This window comes from Nothoprocta perdicaria, unplaced genomic scaffold (genome assembly GCF_003342845.1).
Source record: "Nothoprocta perdicaria isolate Ctin4 unplaced genomic scaffold, notPer1 scaffold_295, whole genome shotgun sequence".
NCBI classification, from domain to species: Eukaryota; Metazoa; Chordata; class Aves; order Tinamiformes; family Tinamidae; genus Nothoprocta; species Nothoprocta perdicaria.
In genome coordinates, this window is record NW_020455527.1 from 99,767 (window position 1) to 119,115 (window position 19,349).

General features: G+C 38.9%; 1 protein-coding gene across 1 annotated transcript in view; it reads right to left on the reverse strand.

Moving 5' to 3' along the window:
• The window catches only part of ADGRV1 (adhesion G protein-coupled receptor V1), a 225,333-nt gene that overhangs the window by 26,589 nt on the left and 179,395 nt on the right, over positions 1–19,349 (reverse strand). Inside the window, exon 89 of the mRNA XM_026041834.1 lies at positions 10,020–10,141. Coding sequence (XP_025897619.1) covers positions 10,020–10,141 — 122 coding nt within the window. The remainder of the gene's footprint in view (positions 1–10,019; positions 10,142–19,349) is intronic.

Sequence of the window (19,349 nt, forward strand, 5' to 3'; positions counted from 1 at the left end):
ATACCAGGATTTTTTTCAATGTTAGCATCTAATTTTGCACTTAGTGTTGTCAGAGCTCATATAATTTCTATTAATTCATTCCAGAGAATAAAGCTGATCCACTTCATTGTGTATGAAACACCAGTCCTTCTCTAACCAATATCTCCTAATTGTGTATGACCAAAAAGCTGTATTAGCATTTTTTATGCTGTAGCCAAAATGAAAATACTGAAGAAGATTCATCCCCAACTGTAAATATATGGCTTTCTTATTTCCTCCATTTAGTCAGACTTTTACTATTACGGCTCCAATTTTGTTATGCTGCTGTATCAAATACTTCCCTAAAAGCTGAACAGATTTGCTGCACTTCGTTTGCCTGAATTAGCCAACTTCTCAGCAACACAATGACTTAGACGAGTATGCCCAACATCAGTAAATCCAAGCTGCATTTTTGTTTTCAAGTATCTCATCTTTAAGATAATGTTGAAAAACAACTAACAGACCCACTGTTGCCAAGACTAAAATATTCTCATTTAATACATTTAGTATTGAAGATAGAACTGAACTTATGCTGTGGCACAGAAGGGATTTCTGTAAGCCCCTTACAGGTTTATTTTTGAGGATTTCTTGCTTACTCAATTTCAAAACATTTCAGAAAACAACAACAACAACAACAACAAACTGTTCTTCCATATCAAAAAAGTCCTTGTTTCTTTTGGCAAACTACCTGCCCATCAGCCACAATAGGAACTGCTGGAGCCTTGCACAACACAGCAGTCCAAGAAGAACCCATTAAACAGTTTCTTTTAGCCTAACTCTGTCCTAGTTGGGCAACCTCTAACCCATTCTGGCCTAAGCTGGCAAGACTATTGTTAACCACACTTAGAGAATTGCTTTGTCTTCACTGGAAAATAAGAATTTGCAGTTTATCTGAATGTAGAGTAACACAAGAAGATATTTTTTAAACTAAGATGAGAAAAAGGTACCAAGAATTGGTCTCACTGACAGATGCACAATAGTTCTAGCTGTATCTTGCCCACAATACATAGGAATTTCACTAAATTGGTTCATTTATTGTTTGAAATTTCACAGAGCCTTAAACTGGTTGCCATATGCAGCAGTATTTTTACTAACATGAAAAAAAAAGTTCCTCCTTCCCTAAGGAAACGGATACTTAAAAGCTTAGATTTTCTCTTTCCCAATGTAGTATATGTTTGTCATACTGCTTCCTATTTTCTTCTGTTTCAAATTTGACAAGTCATCCTACGAGTTAAGGCTGGGTGGTGGTCCTCAGTTCAAATTCCTTGAGCTCTCATCAGCTGCATGGCATTCCAAAAATGTAAACAATTTCCAGCAGCAGCACATGTTTAATATGTATTATATGTCAAGGATAAAATAAAACACAAACAGAGGCCAGAAGCTGCTTTTAGTCCAACAGAAAAAAAAATAAATCATGGAGTCAGTTTTTGTTGGATTCCTATTATTTAAATGTTATTTTAGAATTAAATCTTAGTCGGCAGATCATGGTCTCTGCTGAAACTGTAAATCACCGATGTGTTGAGTAATAATGAAACTATCAGAGATAAAAGCAGTGTCATTTGTTCTTTCCACGGCAGTTGCTTAGAAGCCACTTAAGCTGTATATTAAGAGTATGAGAATAATTTCTCTCTCTTTTTTTTTTTTTTGTAATGGAGTTTTATAAACTCCTAAACAAGACCTCATCTCTGTTTATTACCAGCAAAAGGCAGAAAGTGTCCTCCTCATTTACTGGTGAAACATCAGCCTTATAGAATATAGAGGGTTCCATAGCAGGAAATGTGTGGGTGGAGGAAGAGGGAATGTTTTTTTTTTTAGGGGCTATTAGGGTTTTACAGGCATTTACTTCACATAAAAGTTCAGATTAGCCTTCATAATATAATGACATTCAGTGTGCAGATATATCTATATATGTGTGTGTGTATGTGTGCAGATATAAAAATCTGCAAGGCTGAAAAACGATAAACATGTAATGCATTGCCCATAAATCACTGTTCCACAGTTATTCCTAAAGATGGCTCATATTTTACCTAACCTTTTCTGCCTATATCACTTACAACTTTTAGGATTTCATTATTAGTCTTATTTGACACTTTTCATAAAACTCTTGGTATCAGGGTCATGTAGCTTGTTTCATTACCTATACATCACAATTAATAGCCTGAAAATGGAGCTTCCAACAAGCAAAATCACAGAATCATAGAAAAGTTGGTTGGAAGCAGACTTCTGAAGGACATGTAGCCTACTCAGAAGGCCAGCATGCCGATGAAGCCACTACAGCTTTTTGCAGCGGAATCCTGAAATCCTCTGCATCTAGCAATCCAAACCCTCGCTGTGCAACACAGCCCCGTCCTGCATTCCCCATGTGAATCAGTTTTCCTCGTGTCCAGTCTGAACTCCCCAGTGTCTCCATCACGTGCCGCGTGCTCTGTGGCTTGCCCATCTACAAGATGCCACTTGTCAAGATGCCACTGCCCACCACACTCAATGCCACGACTATTTTTAAGAATGAGAGCAGATGCACCGTAACATGGGCCAACTCTCTCAGCACTTTGGGCGAATCCCTTTCAGCCTCATGGATTTTAGTGCGGCACCTTCTCCAAGCAGTCTCTAACCTGCTACTCCTCTACATTTTGCCTGCATTTTCCCTCTGGAACTACACCAGGGTACAGAGCTAGGCAGCAGCGGGAGAGTGGGAAAGGGTAAGTTTCCGAACTGGAAACACAGAAACCATCAAGCTTCTGTTTGTAAAGCTCCCAGGGCTCAGGATGCTCAGCCTTGGTGGCGAGGCCTTCAGCAGCTATTCCTACTAGTATTTTTGTTCTAATGGAACAGGTAGAATTGCTTCATTATCTTCTTAGGAAATTATTAGTGTTTAGAGGGCTTTCCTAGATCACATACATGCAAAGTCCTTCAAGAATTGCTAAAGGAACTTAGTGGATGCTGAAAGACCTAAGATATTTTTTAACAATTATTTTTGTTTAAAAAAAGAACACTTTATTTGTTTTTCAAGTGGGCATCTGATTTAAATACTCACTAAATATTTTGATGATTGGTCCAAAATCTGGAAAGCCAAAGGTTCCTTCCACATTCCAGGTTCCTTGACGCTTTTCAAATTCTATTATACATCATTTAATGCTGTCATCATCACAGATGCACACAAGCCATTCTGTGTTGGTATCAGCTTCTCCAGGCCAGGTTTAGCCCCGAATGAGCAACACTTCTTTTGTTTACAAGATACTGGCACACATTTTTGGAGGTATTTTGCTTTCATTTTAGACTTATTATGTCTATTACATAAGGACTTGAGAAGGTAAAGGGAATGTATTATGATAACTTCAAAATTCACAATGGTAATTATGAAGTGGAGTATGTGTAGGGTGGTAACTAGGGAATCAGTTATTTCTTCTTTAAGAAAAAAACTCTGTATGAAGTAACATATAGGAAAAAAAAAAGAATATAAACCTGAATACTGCATTGTATCAATTCATTCATTATTTAGGCCACTCACGTGGCTTCCTATGTTTCATCTGCAAGTGCAAAGTATACCAGTGCTATTAACTCTCTGATGATTTCATCCCAAAAGAAAATCTAGGTTTAGTTGCTGATGTCAGAACAGGAGAAGTCTTTCTTCTCCTTATCTTCTTCACATTAGTTCTTTTTACTGTTTTTAGAACACAAATACAATTGTACAAATAAATGTACAGGCCTTCTCAACACTGGCCAGACTTGCAAGGTTTATGACTTCAGCTACAACAACTTCTTTTTTGTTTTCATTTATTAAACAAGTGACCTGTACTGAGTATATTATTTTCTCTCCTTCCAAGTACAGTATGTCTGGAAGACAGCCCAAGTCTTCAGAATCAGTATGAGCATCTACTTATTTTTTTTTTGCAAAAATGTCAAAATACAAAGCCTGCTTGGATCTGTTTTTCTGAGGCACTGTATGAATTCTTTAAGCTATGTTTAATGAAGCTTAGTTTATGTACTCTGTCAGCTCAGCTGATGGGAAGGAGCTTGGTGCGCTTTCACTATTTATGTTTGAATGATCTTATGTACTTTGCTTGATATTCTACTGTAGTTCACTTTATCCTGCCAGTACTATAATCACTTCACTGAATAACACTACTTTTATTTTGCTGGCCTTTGTCACCAGCACATATGCTCAAATCCTACTGTCTAGTACTTGATTTTGTTTGCTTGCTTGCTTGCTTTTACAACTGCATCTCTTTAATCCTGAATTTTTTAGAACTTGATTTTTCATAGTGGCAATTACCACTGCATCATTTTAGTTACAAAAGTCTATAAAGAGAAAAGCAATAGGATTTCAAAACTATTAAACCCATCTGTTGTAGTTAAGAAAAAAATGATTTAAAGATACCATCAAAATATAGCCTGATCCTTTCTTCCTCTGATGTAACTCAAACCTTTTAAGGTTCTAAACCTCGATGCCACCAAGATGACTGCAAGACTGTGCAACATACAACACAACATACATTGCAGCAGTACAGGATTGCACTTGGCGAGTGTCAGCATTACTTTTACAGCCATTAAAGCATTTACTTTGAGAAATCCAGCAATTACTGCTGTATAAAGAAATGGCTGTATCTAGTTTGGAGATGACTATCAAGAGTCTTATCAGTCTCACTGCATACAAAAATTGAAAATACCACTGCAGTACAACCTTAGGTAGCAACCTCATCCGGTATCCATCTTCTAGCCCTAATGAACACCTGATCCAGAATATCTTCCTACCAAATTCTCAAGCAAAGCCTTTGCGGGTCTCGGGATCATACCAAAACCTACAATTCACTAAAGCTGATGGACTCTCTTAGACTTATGTGATTTTCACTACAGGGTATCAGTCAGTCTGTAGCATAGGCAGGGTATGTGGAGAAGGCTGGACTACTTTTACCAAGAAACCTTGCACAAGCATCATGCAATTCCACACAGGTAAATCTTGGCCCCACAGCCAAGAAGCTGAGGGCACCCACTGAGCTCAGTACTGTGGCCCCACTTATGTAAAGGTAGCTCCAGGGCATAACATGTTGTATAGTTTGCATTATAGATACATATGTTTTAGGACTGAAGGTTGGGGTGTCATTAGGGTGCAGTGCCAGAAATACAGTCACTAATAATCAAGACTGTACCTCAGAAACCATAAAAAAAAAAAAAAAAAAAAAACACCCAAACCACCTGAGTCAGCTATGGGGAAATCCTCACAGTCTGTCTAAAGCCTAACTCCAAACCTGGGCAAACAGTAGGACGGGTTCCACCCACTCCAGTGAACTTTGGATCAGGCCTTCATGGCATCGTAAATAAACCACTGATGATGTAGCTTTTAAATCCCCAAACACCCAAATAATCTCATGAAAAACACAAAACTCATTTATAGTAGTATAACATATGCAAAATTGCTTGTGAAATCCTAACCTTTAGAGACAAACAACTGAAGATATTAGTTTATTCTTTCATTCCTGACCCCAACAAATATATTGCAAGTAAATGTGCTTAGGCAATCAAATGCAAAGAGAAGAGGCAAATGTTCCTCTCTGTTTTGCAACTGAAAAGATCAGGAGCCAAGGCCTTTCACATGAGAACACTGAGTATGTTTCTGTGACACAGATGCTGCCTGGGTAGGATAATCAGGAACATGCTGCTGAGGAACTCAAAACATCAGATATCCTAAATACGTTCCTCATCCTTTTCCTCTTATGCTTTTTACAATTTATTTTTGGATTTCCTATTTTACAAAAGCTCACTGGATGACTAAGATTTAAGATACCTTTTAAACCTTCCTTTTGGCCCCAGTGAACAGCCCCAGCTTGGCTGTATTTATTTTCTGGGTCACTGTTTACCCAGTGACCATGTAAATCGCCCATTGTCTCCGCACACAGCGCTCCGCATGTTTATTCCTGAAGCTGCGGGGACAGGCCTAGCTTTCCTCTCCGTGTAGATGAAGAACTTGTACTGTAAATGCATCTCTGATGGAAACCGCTTCTTAAAGGAAGCGCTCAGAAACCATGTGTCCTTAGAAGATGATTTTGGTGTCAAGTGCATTTACTAGGAGATGTTTAGGCTAAACAACCGAATAGGACATAGTATCTTCTCAGGCTCCAGTGTTGAACCCATCTGGGTAACAAATACATTGTAATGTGCCATGTTCTCCCTCCTTATATGCTCTGCAACTCTTCAGCAGCAGGGAAGCAGGTCTCTCTTTCTTGTAAAGGGTTTCATGTTTTCTGAGGGGGAAAAGGTCTTAATGAACACTGGATTGTTCTCAAACTGAATGTTGTATAACAAAATATATGCATATATATGCATAACAAAAATACCCACCAATAAAAGGTAAAATAGCAATGTACTGCAGAAATACCTGGCCTAGTATTAATATTCATTATCAAATCTGAGAATTGATAGAGGCTTTAAGGCATGGGAATGACATGAAGACAATACACTAAAAGATATCATGTTTCTCTTGAAATACTTCTGAAAATGCATTATCCAGTTAAATCCTATTTTATCTTTGTCTCTGCTTCCAAAACAGTGGGATTGAGATTAAAGCTTCAAAGGAGACTCTCCATGTCACAAACAATTTGCATGTTGGCAATTTCTCCTATTTAGATAATTCAATATATATGATTATTTGATGAACAGTAAAAAATAAGGAAAATAGATATTATTTACAAATTGTTCACCTTAATCTTTCACTCTTTTATAATATATGCTGCATGTCTGGTCACCGCAGTCACAGCAGTTTTTCTGCTTCCTTGTCAGATAATTGTAACTTGTAAAACAGTGTGGTTATTGAAAATGTAGTGATGTTACAGGAAATGTTTTTTTAAACCTGTTTTCTTGCAGAGATACCCAAAGTCAGCTGACTATTAAAACATGCAAAGAAACAAAACAAAGCAAAGAAAATAACAACAAAAAAAACCAACAGTCTACACCCTGTATATTGTGAGAGTTCTCCCTAGTTTCTCCTACTCTTCTCAGGGTACTTCACACTAGAAAGATTTTTTTTTTCCTTTGAACATTTGACAGCTTTATACTTCAAAAAGAACATTGTGATGACTCTTCTACCATGAGGACCCAATACCACGAGGGCAAGAAGCTAAATATATCAGCCCTGATACAAAAGGGATAAGCCACAGGAGCACCAATTTCTTGAACAAGCTTATATAGGGATTAGTTGGCAGACAACATACATCTCCACAATTCTCATTTTTTTTTTTCTGCATTCCTGCCATAACACTGCACTCTACCAGGAATCTGCTAAAGAAGCCTGTTGCAGAGCTGTGAGAACTGTCACTTGAAAGGGAGGATGAAAGGACAGACTGGGAAGGGCTAGGAGCAGATGAAAGCCATGGTTAACTTTGTATCTTCACAGCATAATTCATTTCTACTTGGCAAAGCAGTAGCCTGTGCTGTGGTCATAGTTATAAGCAGAAGGGCAACGCCAGCAGCCTGGCTTAACTGCAGGTTTGAAACTAGGGCTCTGTCCCATGTCCCGTGTTGTAAGGGAATGGTAACAATCCAAGGCAAGCCCATGAGTTGGAAGGGTGAAGCGTGTAATGCTTCAGGCTTCATTTTTCATTTCCTGGCTCCTTGGAAGCAGACAGGATCTCAAATAAATGTTCTGAATATTTATTTCCCGGCTGCCTAATTGAGGGTGGAGACTCAAATGGGGACATATGTGTCCAAGATTAGAAGCACACCAACCCATGGAAGTTATTTGATCTTTGTGTATGACCCGTTGCTATTGTAAGATACAGCTGCTGGAAAAGCACAGCGCCTGATAGTAGAAGTTTCTTTTATGTCAGCTCCTTCAGTACCAGAACAATATATGCAAAAATATATACTCTTTCAGTTACACGAAATTATGGATGGGAAAAATTCTGACATCATATCCATAAAGTCAAGTTCCAGCAATGCTGGTAAGAGATCAGTCGACAACAAAGGATCAGCCAATAAAGGAAAAAAAAATCTATTTCTTCAGTTCAAAGATGAAAGGAAACAAAATTATGTAAAGGGCACTATATTCATCCACCTAAAAACCTTCACATGGGTAGAGAAAAGAAAGTATTTTCATCTCACTATAAACTAGATCTAAACAAAGTTCTAACTTTGCAAGGTTGCAAGGTCATGCCTAGGTGCTTCTCAAGTATCAGTTATAGTTAAATATTATTCCAAGCATGTTGTCCTATCTGTGCTTTCGATATTACTTACTATCACACTGAACAAAGAATTCTTTACAGCCTTTGCAGGCCTCCTATTTTACATGACTGGTTTTCAACATCCTGTTTCACTTCTTGCTTCTATTATATGAATTCCTGTCTTGAAACTTGCAACACTGATTAAAAAAACAATAATTCTACAGCTTTGTTTCTTTGCTTGTCTTTACTTGAATAAGACATTGTAAGATATATAAAACAGGATAATACAAAGTGTCTTCCTGTAGCCATACAGAAGGGTCAACATTTACTCATACTAAGGTTCAACATTTTGGCCATGAATGATCTTTCTTGAGGTTACTCACAGACTACTCATAACCATCTTCTCTAAGCTCCCTATAGCCAAAAAAAAAGAGTCATTTTATTTTAGGCCAAATAGCCATGCATATCACAGTGCTAGTGTAAAAGTGACACCTACAGAATAAAACCTTGATTATTAGCTACCTTCTCCACAAAGCTTGCATCCAAGGTAGACCTACATAACGCACAGAACTGTACAGGATCATAGCAACATTTCTCCATAGAAAGACAATAAGGAAGGACATATATAGGTATATAAACAGATATATATCTACATACACGTACATGCAGCCGTCACCCATCACACATCTATACTTCTATAGGGATACGCTTTCCTATAAAGCAACAATAGCCCTGGCTTTACTGTTGTGGGGGGCTGCCCACGCTCTGCTATTTTGCAGGGGGAGAGGAAAGGAGGTCACGTCCACTGGCAGTGGCTGCAGCGACAAGCAGCTCTGCAGAGCTGAGCCAGTCTCACTGCGAGGAAGCCCGGGTGCCTTCTCAAACATCAGTTTTATTTGCTCACAGAGAATGGCCATTAACAATTTTTAAAGGGTGACAATATACTTGATCTTAAGGGTAGAAAATTGGAGAAATCTGTTCATGTAATTCTAAAGGAAAAAAAACACATAACCCTAATTTGAGCCATTTCACATGTCAGTGCCAACTGCATAATTAGATGCACAACAATGAGAGTAAGTAACATTGTGTTCTTCTCAGTTTAAAAACATTTGTATCCAAGAGGCATATTTTGCAAATATTCAGTGCAATACAGCGTTTAGTACACGGGAAGTACATACATGCATGAAATTCTGCAAAGGCCTTTTTCTGTGGAATTAATCATTAACATTAATATGTAGCCCTATTTATTGATAAATATACACTTACATTTTTATATATACTTTTTTTTTTTATAACTACTATTCAACATCTGGTCTATATTTATTTTTTTCATTGAAAGGATATTTGTTTTACCAAAATGTATCCTGTACGAGAAAGCTTTGTCTCATGCTCACCTCTAATAATGAAAAAAAACGATTCATATTAAGGCTACATCGTAATAAAGCTTTGAGTTTTTTTTTTTTTTTTAATTAGCATTAGCAGATTGAGAAAACTGAGGCATTCAGTATTTTGCAGTGGATGCAAAATATATTTACTGTTATAATCACCTCAGTAATGTCTTATGGAGAGAAGCAAGTAATTTCCTTGCAAGGTAAATTAAGGATGAAATTAAATCTATGCAATTATTGCCATCGTATCCCAGTAATGTGTCTTACTGGAATATGTATTTTATCTGTAGCTTCAGAAATAAGCAGAACACCCAGCTAGCACTACCCATGTATCACAGACTAACCTCTATGTGTTCCTGGGTTGTTCAGCTGGTCAAGCTGAAATGCCGAGCATATTCCAAGCAGTGGGGATGGTCCCAGTCTCAGTAGCAGGACAAAAAGGAAAAGCACCAGCTCCTACCTGCAGGCTGTTGAAGATGATGAAGAAGACGAGCATCCAGAGGTGCCTGTAAGCCATGTGCAGTCCTCCCCACAGCCAGGTGACCGAAATCAGGGCGAAGAGATACAGGACCAGTGGGATCTCTGCAAACCATAAGCACAGTCTATCAGTCAGACACCTTGTTAAAACCACTTTTGAATGCACTACCAGTGCAGAAAGCTTTCTGATCCCTGGCCTAGGCCCCAGGCAGGGGGTCGGGGCTCCCATGTCCCCCCCTGCCTTCTAGGACACCCATGGAGGCACCCGGCTGGCCACAGAGGGCCTGGAGAGCACGGGACTTGCTTTGGGAGCGGAAGCACTCCCTGAACTTGGGATAAGCGGCGGACAGCCCTTGGCAAACTCCAGAATTGTGGGGAGGGAATGGATTTTCCAGCACTGAAGGAAAACGGAAAAGAACTCTAACGTTATCAGCCAAAAAAACCTGCCAAGGCTCTGGGATTGCACAGCGCAAGTAGCTTATCCACTGCTTTGCTGTTACTTTTATTGCACACTGCAAATGTGAAGGCACCCAATCATATAAAAAATTAAGCAAATACCTCTACTGAGTCAAGGATCTCCCCAAAGACACATTCTGTTAGTTGCCTTCATTCACATTCAGAAACACACAGAGAACCTGTCCTGCAGTGCATAATCCAGGAGATACCTACAGTTGCATTTTATACTCCTTATTGTGTTTATAATATAAAAGATGTCAGCGCTGGTGCAGGGAGGAGGTGGGAGCAGAGCAAAGCTCACAGAAGGGGAAGCAGAAGTCAGCTTTCACCCCCACCCACTTCTGCTCCGGACCGCGTAGGGCAGCATGCCGGGCCCTGCTTCCCATGGGATTCAGGAGCGACTTCCACGCCTGTGTTTGGCTGGGCCAGCACGTGGTGCTCCGCAGGGCAGTGTCCTCCGGCCGGGGGGTGCCAGGCAGGAGGGCAGCCGCTGCTGAGGGGCACAGCAGCCTGCACTGCTTCCTTTGGGGAACACTGGTAACGCAGCCTGCACTGCTTCCATCAGGGAACACTGGTAATGCAGCGTCCGTGCTGCTTCCTTCGGGGAACACCGGAGTGAACACGAGCGACGGCCAGGGCTGCCGCCCGCAAGGCAGGGAGGAGCTGCTGCAGGAATTGAACACCCCCTGCGAGGAGACCTTGCAGGTTAATGTTTAGATCTTTACAAAAGAGAGCTTGATGCACATCGTGAGAGGGCACCGCCTTTGTCAAGGTTCCCCACCTAAAGCCAAATACTGCTCCGGAAAAGCTGAGCAAAGACGTCAGCGTGGGCTGTTCTGTAACCACAGTTTGTCTGACAGTGTGACACAAGATGCAAGAAAGAGGTGCACTTCCTCACTGAATTTCAGTGACAGCCCATGCTAAATACAAATATTACCACACTGTTGGAGCAGTGGTAACATGGGTCTCCAGAGGTGAGCTAGTCAAGTTGTAGTTCTCTGGAACAGTTATCAAAATCTTCATTTTTACGGGGTAAAATAAAAGTTCTTTTTTGTTGTTGTTGTTACTGGAAAATGACAAAAGCCATCACAGCTTTAAGATGCTTAGGTTCTCTAAAAAATCCACCAAGGTCTGATCACTAGTAAGTAGGGACTGCTTCAGGGCACTAACGGGTACTGGTCTGTCCTCAGGAGAAGGCAGGATGTGTCTCGAGCACCAGGCCAGGAAAACACTCCATGAGATCTCCGGTGACGCTCAGGAGACATCAGGTCCCTTAGGATTAGAGTCATTTGACTGAGGTCATATCTAAAGCATTTGTTCATGATCAGTAAATGTGACGTAAGACCTAGAGAGGGCCTTTTTCTTGTGGAAAGACACCTAGAGGCTGGACGGGACTCTTGTCCAAAACTGCAGCAGATGCCTGTAAAGCACCTGAACTACTTTACCCATGGCAAGGCCCAGCCCAAATTTATTACTGGTTTGAGACTCCCTAAGGAACCCTGATCTACACTATATCATTAATAATACCCGTGCGTTTGTCAGAGCAACATAAGGAAAAGAAGATTAAGGCTCTGTACTTCTCGGGTTAAACAGGAAGGAACTGGGTTTTGCTAGATAAATAGAATGTACATTAGAATGTACATAGAATTACACTAGTAATAATGGAATAATAAAATGGTCTCTTCATTTAAATCTCAAAATCATTTAATAAACTTTAGCTATTTATAAAAAAATCAACTGATGTAATGGACGGGCAGTTAATGATCACTAATGCATACATTTTCTAAATACAAAGTGGAGAAATTTAAGAAGTATCTTTGAAAGTTCAAACAGTGATCTAGCTTTTATGTTACTCTGTAGCACAGTTCAATTCAGGTGAGGGGGCAGGTAAAAGAAAACAAGTTATGAGAGATGAAACAGCAGGCAGAAGAACAAGTCAAAAGCAACATCATAATTTCTACTTTTACTAGATAAACATTACCTACAGAAAAATATCACAATATTGATCATATCTTTACACCTCCGGATGGTTGAAACCATAGATAGTTGAGATAGCTGCATATACAACCATGAAGAAAACGGATTAATGTGCTCTCTAGATCATGTATGTTTGAGTTCATTATCTTCTCGTGTGTGTGAAAGGGAACTTGGATAAACCCAGTGTCATCTCACCAGCATCGAACTACCACAGGTAAAACCGTGTCAATCCCAATGCATCTAACAAGGTATCTATGGAATCTATCTTAAGGACTAATTCCACTAACAGTTCACGTAATGAACACTACGTAATACAAATATATTAATTACCACATTTGTATATGCATTATAATATCTGAAGACATACTTTTTGCCATATGCTGAATGTCCATGCTTTGCTTTTTTACTTTTGCCTTCAATAGTTGTTTCGCTATGGATATTGTAAACTGTTAATAGCTGAAATCTAGGCAATATTTAAAGTCTCAGATGTCTGAAATTACTTCACTGACATTTTACTCAGATAATCTGCTGTATTTTGATCAAACAAAAGCTTAAAAACTTTAACAAACTTATTAAATAATCAGCAACAATCAATCTCTTTACAGCTTGTAAAAACAGACAACTGCATAAAGGAAAAGGGTGCCAACAAATAGGCCTGCTGTGAACCAGAACAGAGACTCTAGTTGTCTATGGTTTTCCTCAAATGGAAAAAAAAACCCAAACCTCTCCCCAAACAAACTCAGAAAGTATTTCTGGACATGCACTTTCACTTACAAGAACTCCACACTAAATCAAAGTTCAGCCATTTACCTTTACACTCCTTGCATAAATTTTAGGTGATGACAAACTTTGGTGGAAATGCCAACTCAGCAACAGGATGATGCAGAAGAGACATCGTCAAGCAGCTTTGTGAAGCCCTATACATTTGCACCAGGCTAGTTCCCATTTTATACTTTATTACCACACATTTTTCGTACTTGGAATTGTGAAAGGTTCTAGTTAAGCAGCAGTCAAACCACCCACTCTTTAAATACAAATATATATGTATGCATGCATATATCACCATCTTAGCTGTTGATGCCTCTCCCTGAAATACCATCCCTTTTCCTTGAGTACAAGCTCAAGAAACCCTGGCAGAGTTGATGACTCCATACAGATAAATGCAGCGTACCCAGCTCTAGCCACATTGGGCAGCGTCTGAAAACTTACTACCGTCACGGCGTTAAATATTAACCAGGTGAAATTTCTTACATTAATTTACACAACCAGCTACAGAGTCCCACTGTTTTTCACTTCTCCAATGCTGAGATTATTTTCCTTTTAATTTTCTTTAGGACACTGATTTTTCTGGAAAGGTTATTGTGCGGAGGGCCGTGCTGCATTGTAATCAAGGTTTTAGATGTAGCTAAACTGTAGATTTACTATGGCAGGGGAGTACTTGGCGAGAGAAAAAAAAAAAAGGCAGTATTTTGTCCCGTGATTTACATAAAAGCTAAGCTGGTGAGATTTAAAAAGTATTTTCATGACACAGATTTTCATGATTTGATTACAAAATCCATGAACCAGGACATTAAGACATTGTGCAATGGACAATTTCCTCAATGGTAGCATGAAAGCAGCTTAGATAGTACTGGGTTAGACCAAAAATGTAAGTAACCTTGCCTTCAGCACTCGGCAAAAGCTGATGCCAGAAGAGCTGGCCAGTCAAACAGGTTAATTTTCCCAGCAGTTCTCCTGTATTTCCGTCATGTACCGTGTGGCTGGGGAGTTCCTGAACCAGCCACAGCTTCTCTATATTTAGTACTTCTCAGGGGAAATCTCTTTCACAAGCTCATCCACTCTCCTTTCAAATTCATTATTGTCAACTTTTAAAATTCAGAGTATGCTGTGGCAACGAATTCCATGGGTTTGTCATCACAAGGGTAAGTTTCAGCTAAAAAAAAATACCAGATTGCCCAACCAAAGTGCCTCTTAGTCTTGTTTTTGTGGTTTGCTTTCTTCTGCACAGCAAAAGCAAGAGAAAGAAAAAAATAAAATACTGAACGCTCCTAAACCACTGCGCTTTCATCTCGAGTCGGTTAAAACCTGTCCCAAGGTAAACCCACCTTTTTCTACATTCCACGAGCAGCTCCATGAGCTGCTGCTGCCTCTTGGCAGTCCCAGGCAGACAGGATGAGAAGGAAGAAAAAATGAACAAAACGGTGGGAGCAACTGAGAAACCAGCAGAAAAGGAAAGTTTGGAGGCGATCAGAGCAGAGGAGAGAAGGATGAGAGACCAATGTCCCATATCTTAGTCTCTCGTCACACCTTGACGACTCACATAATGGCAATTTGAAGACTGAGGTGGATTCTTGGATGTCACTTCAGTTTAACATAATGGTAGGGTTGTTCACGTGGCTGACCTCTCTTGTCCCTCCGCAGTACATATTGATCATGGCAGGATAATTTGATGCAGCCTGACACAACCTGTTTTTCAAGAGGGAAGCAGCAATGGAAATGCCCAGCTCCAGTGAACAACTGTCCCCTATGTATACTAAACAGTTCTTCAAAAATGTTTTCTTCTTGCTCAGGATCTGATATTTTGTGGTTGTCAAACTGAAGGATTTGCACTTGAGCAGACAAAAAGCCTCATATCTGAATGAGGCAAAGAGTAACAAAGGAATCAGACTAGAGTAAGTAATAAGCAGTATGAAATTGAAATCAGCTACTTGCTGTAGAAAAAAATCTTAAGATCTTTCCATTAGAAAAGGTATATGAAGCTATAAAGAACTGTCAGACCACCTGAAGGTCTTCCTTCCTTCTCCCATATGTGATATCACAGCTAAACCTCCCTTGGACTACAAGCCTGAACAGTGGAAAAAGTTAAATTAAGTATAAATTAAGGAATAAAATTAGCAAATATTAAAACTCTGCAGCTTAATACAAAGCATGTCTTTGTACTTTATTAGCATTCATCTAGATGATTTTACTGTGAAATTAAAAGAACACACTACAAATTCGTAACATATCCAAATGTTTGTATTCTCACCACCGCTGGCTAATTTTGTGTATTTTTCCATTGCCTGAAGTATTTAACTTTTTTCTTAAAAATAGAAAAGTCAATAAAAGAACCAATTAAATAATACAGCTTTCATGATCTTCTCAGTTTACCTATAAATATTTACTAGGTTTCTTCCCCTCAGGTTGTTAAACTGATAATGCAACTTTAATTGCTTTTAATTGTTCTTGGCTAGGCATGAAGACTTACTGCAAAATTTGGATCATCTTTTCAAACATTTTTCCTAGCTGAGAGGGGAGAATATATTACCTCACAGAACTTCACTAATTTGTTGAAGACCTAAATGTAGTAAAACCTCTACAGACTGTTGCTTTTCAAGTGATGGGTTAAAATTAGTAGGAGAGCTTTTAACAATTTTAACAAAAAGGGAGTTTGGTAACACAATTTTGTGGCCAAACAAAAGAAGTTAAAGAGATTTTCTCATACATTTCAAAGGGCAAAACACCACTAACATCACCACAACCAGCAAAAACAACAAGCAATCCAGAACTCCCAACAAAGCATCTAATTCCAGACCTGGAATGCTACAGATATGCAGACTTGAACAATAGAAGACCAGAAAACTCTTTTAGAAATGTCCAGGGAACCTAATAGGACAAAATAGTCATTAGAAAATTTGCAAAAATAAGGAGCAAAGCTGTTTTAATATATTTTGAGGTCACATATTTTTTGATCTGCTGCAGGAACAGCTTATTAAAGAATTATTTTATATAAATAATAATTTATATATATAAATAATAAATATATATAATACATAAATACATATGTTATAGATATATTTATATATCATATATCATATATCATATATCATATATCATATATCATATATCATATATCATATATCATATATATTACATGTTATATGTTACATGTTACATGTTATATATATTTTATATAGAGAGATATATAAATAGATATAGATAGATAATATATATCTATATAGAGATATATATATAAAAATATATATAAAAATATATGAATAATATATAATATATAATATATAAATATTATATATATATATTAAAAAATACCTCCTAAAGGCTACATTACTTCCACAAAAACCTGAAAGACTGGCCTCTTCACTAAATCTCAGTTTTTCTTCAAACTTTCTCATATATCTTTAAGCGATTTCATAATATGATCAAACAATAGACTAATCTTTAACATAATTTATATTATGACTGTTATGCAAGGAAAAGGACATACAAAAAAAACCCTCATCTCCATAAAATATAATTCTTCAGAAATTACAGAAATTATTACTCAAAATATCATATAATTTTTAAATTTACATTTTACAGGAATACCTTGTGGAAATTAATTTGTTTCTACAGAATTCCTTAAAGGAAAAAGCTAATTTGGGCATATGAAACAGTAAGTTTCATATTCACAAACACCAAGTGAATTCTACGAGTGCAGATGATGAATTTCAGTTATTATGTTACTCATATCTTTGTTCCTTATTTTGGTTTGTAATTATGTTTGTAGGCTTTTTCTTAGCTGTTGTTTTTAAAAATCTCTGACACACAAATTTTATTCTCCTAAGTACAAACAACAAAAACAACAACAAAAACACCCCATTGAGTATTATAAAGATTAAAATATTATACTTAGCATGTGACTGGTAACCAATATCTCGCTTTTGATTCTTGGATGGATATTGTCCTCTCAAGATGGAAGTACTCCTACAGTTTATTGTTCCCTCACTTCTTTTAGGTATTTAGTATCTATCTCACAATTCAGGATTTTTCCATATCACAGAATCACACAGAATCACAGAATATTCAAGGTTGGAAGGGACCTCTAGAGATCATCTAGTCCAACCTTCCTGCTCAAGCAGGCACACCAAGAGCATATGGCACAGGGTGGCATCCAGGCGGGTTTTGAAGACCTCCAGAGAAGGAGACTCCACAACCTCCCTGGGCAGCCTGTTCCACTGCTCTGTCACCCTCACAGTAAAGAAGTTGCTCCTCACCTGGAGACGGAACTTCCTGTGCTCCAGCTTGTGGCCATTACCCCTCGTCCTGTCGCTGGCCACCAGTGAGAACAGCCTGTCCCCTTCCTCCCTGCATTCTCCCTTCCTGAACTTATACATATTAATCATATCCCCTCTCAGCCTTCTCTTCTCCAGAGAAAACAGGCCCAGCTCACTCAGCCTCTCTTCATACGAGAGATGTTCCATTCCCTTAATCATCCTGGTTGCCCTTCTCTGGACCCTCTCCAGAAGCTCCACGTCCCTCCTATACTGGGGTGCCCAGAACTGAACACAGTACTCCAGGTGCGGCCTCACCAGAGCTGAGTAGAGGGGCAGAATCACCTCCCTTGACCTGCTGGCAACACTCCTCCTGATGCAGGCCAGGATCCCATTGGCCTTCTTGGCCACAAGGGCACACTGCTCACTCATGGTTAACTTGGTGTCAACCAGGACTCCCAGGTCCCTCTCCGTGGAGGTGCTTTCCAGCAGGTCGACCCCTAATCTGTACTGATGCCTGGGGTTATTCCTCCCCAGGTGCAGGACCCTGCACTTGTCCTTATTGAACCTCATGAGGTTCCTGTCTGCCCAACTCTCCAGCCTGTCCAGATCCCTCTGGATGGCAGCACAGCCCTCTGGAGTGTTGGCCACTCCACCCAGCTTGGGTGGGATCCTTATCTTATCATTCACAGGATAAGGAATATTTGTAACTACAGTTTTAAAGATATCTTCTCACTTAGAATAAAAAGGCCTGTTCTCAGCACCATTTCCTGAGTGCCAAGGCTGGAATGACCTATACTTGCCTTACAAACTGTTGAGACCAGTTGGCAGCAGATATAGGAGGAGCTCTCGTGGTCTGGCACTGCCTAGTTCTAAAGCAATGAATTTGTTAAAGAAATATTTATGAAGGAAGACATAAAATCACACCTATGTATCCAAGGCACACTTCATTAAGTTCCTTTTTGGGCAACTTAACTTTCTAATCTTTAAGTTAATTTTGTTACTTTTTAGTACAAAAGTGATCAGAATCAGGTAAATTCTACTGCATGTTTATGCTTAAGGCATGAAAATAATGCTACTGCACATTCTTCAATAAAGTGAAGTCATCTATAACAAAGGCATTACCAGGAAAAAAAAATACTGGTGATATTTCAGCTCAAAATTTTACTACATACTTTCAAATTGTTTAATGACATTATTAAAGGTTAACAAACAGCTATACTAGACTGCTGTCTTTGTCCAGTTTTTACATTTCAATATCGGGACTGTCAAGAAAAAAAATCATTGCCAATCTATCCCTCTTTCTACCTTTTGCAATTACAGTCAGTACATACCAATGCTGTTTTGAGATCACCCCATTTCCTTCAGGAACAGTCTTTTTTGCTGCAAACTTAAATATTTGTCACCCAAAGGCTGTTTATCTAATGCACACTTTTCATTTGGCTTCTCTCAAGGCTAGCTTTTGAGAAGTCAGTTTCTATATATAGAAAAATAATCAGTCAATAGAATGTGTTTGCTGAAGAGCTGGCAAAAAGAATGAGTTCAAACTGAATTCTCCTTTCCAACAAACCAAATGTGTGTCTTTGAAAGAGTACAGTTGAATTAGCTAGGACATCCTTTGAAAATCAACCTTCACACCATGTTCCAGCACACACCTGTGAGGAAGAAGAGCTGTCTGCTCTAAGGGATAATTAAGTCTTGACTTTCCCATAGCGCTTTCTTGCAGCCTTCCAGCTTTGAAGAAAACTCCCTGACCTAGGCAAGCATTATCACTGCGTAGAACACCACAGTGACACTGTACAATAATTCCAGGGCAATATGAGAGAGAGATGGAAAAAAATCACCCACTT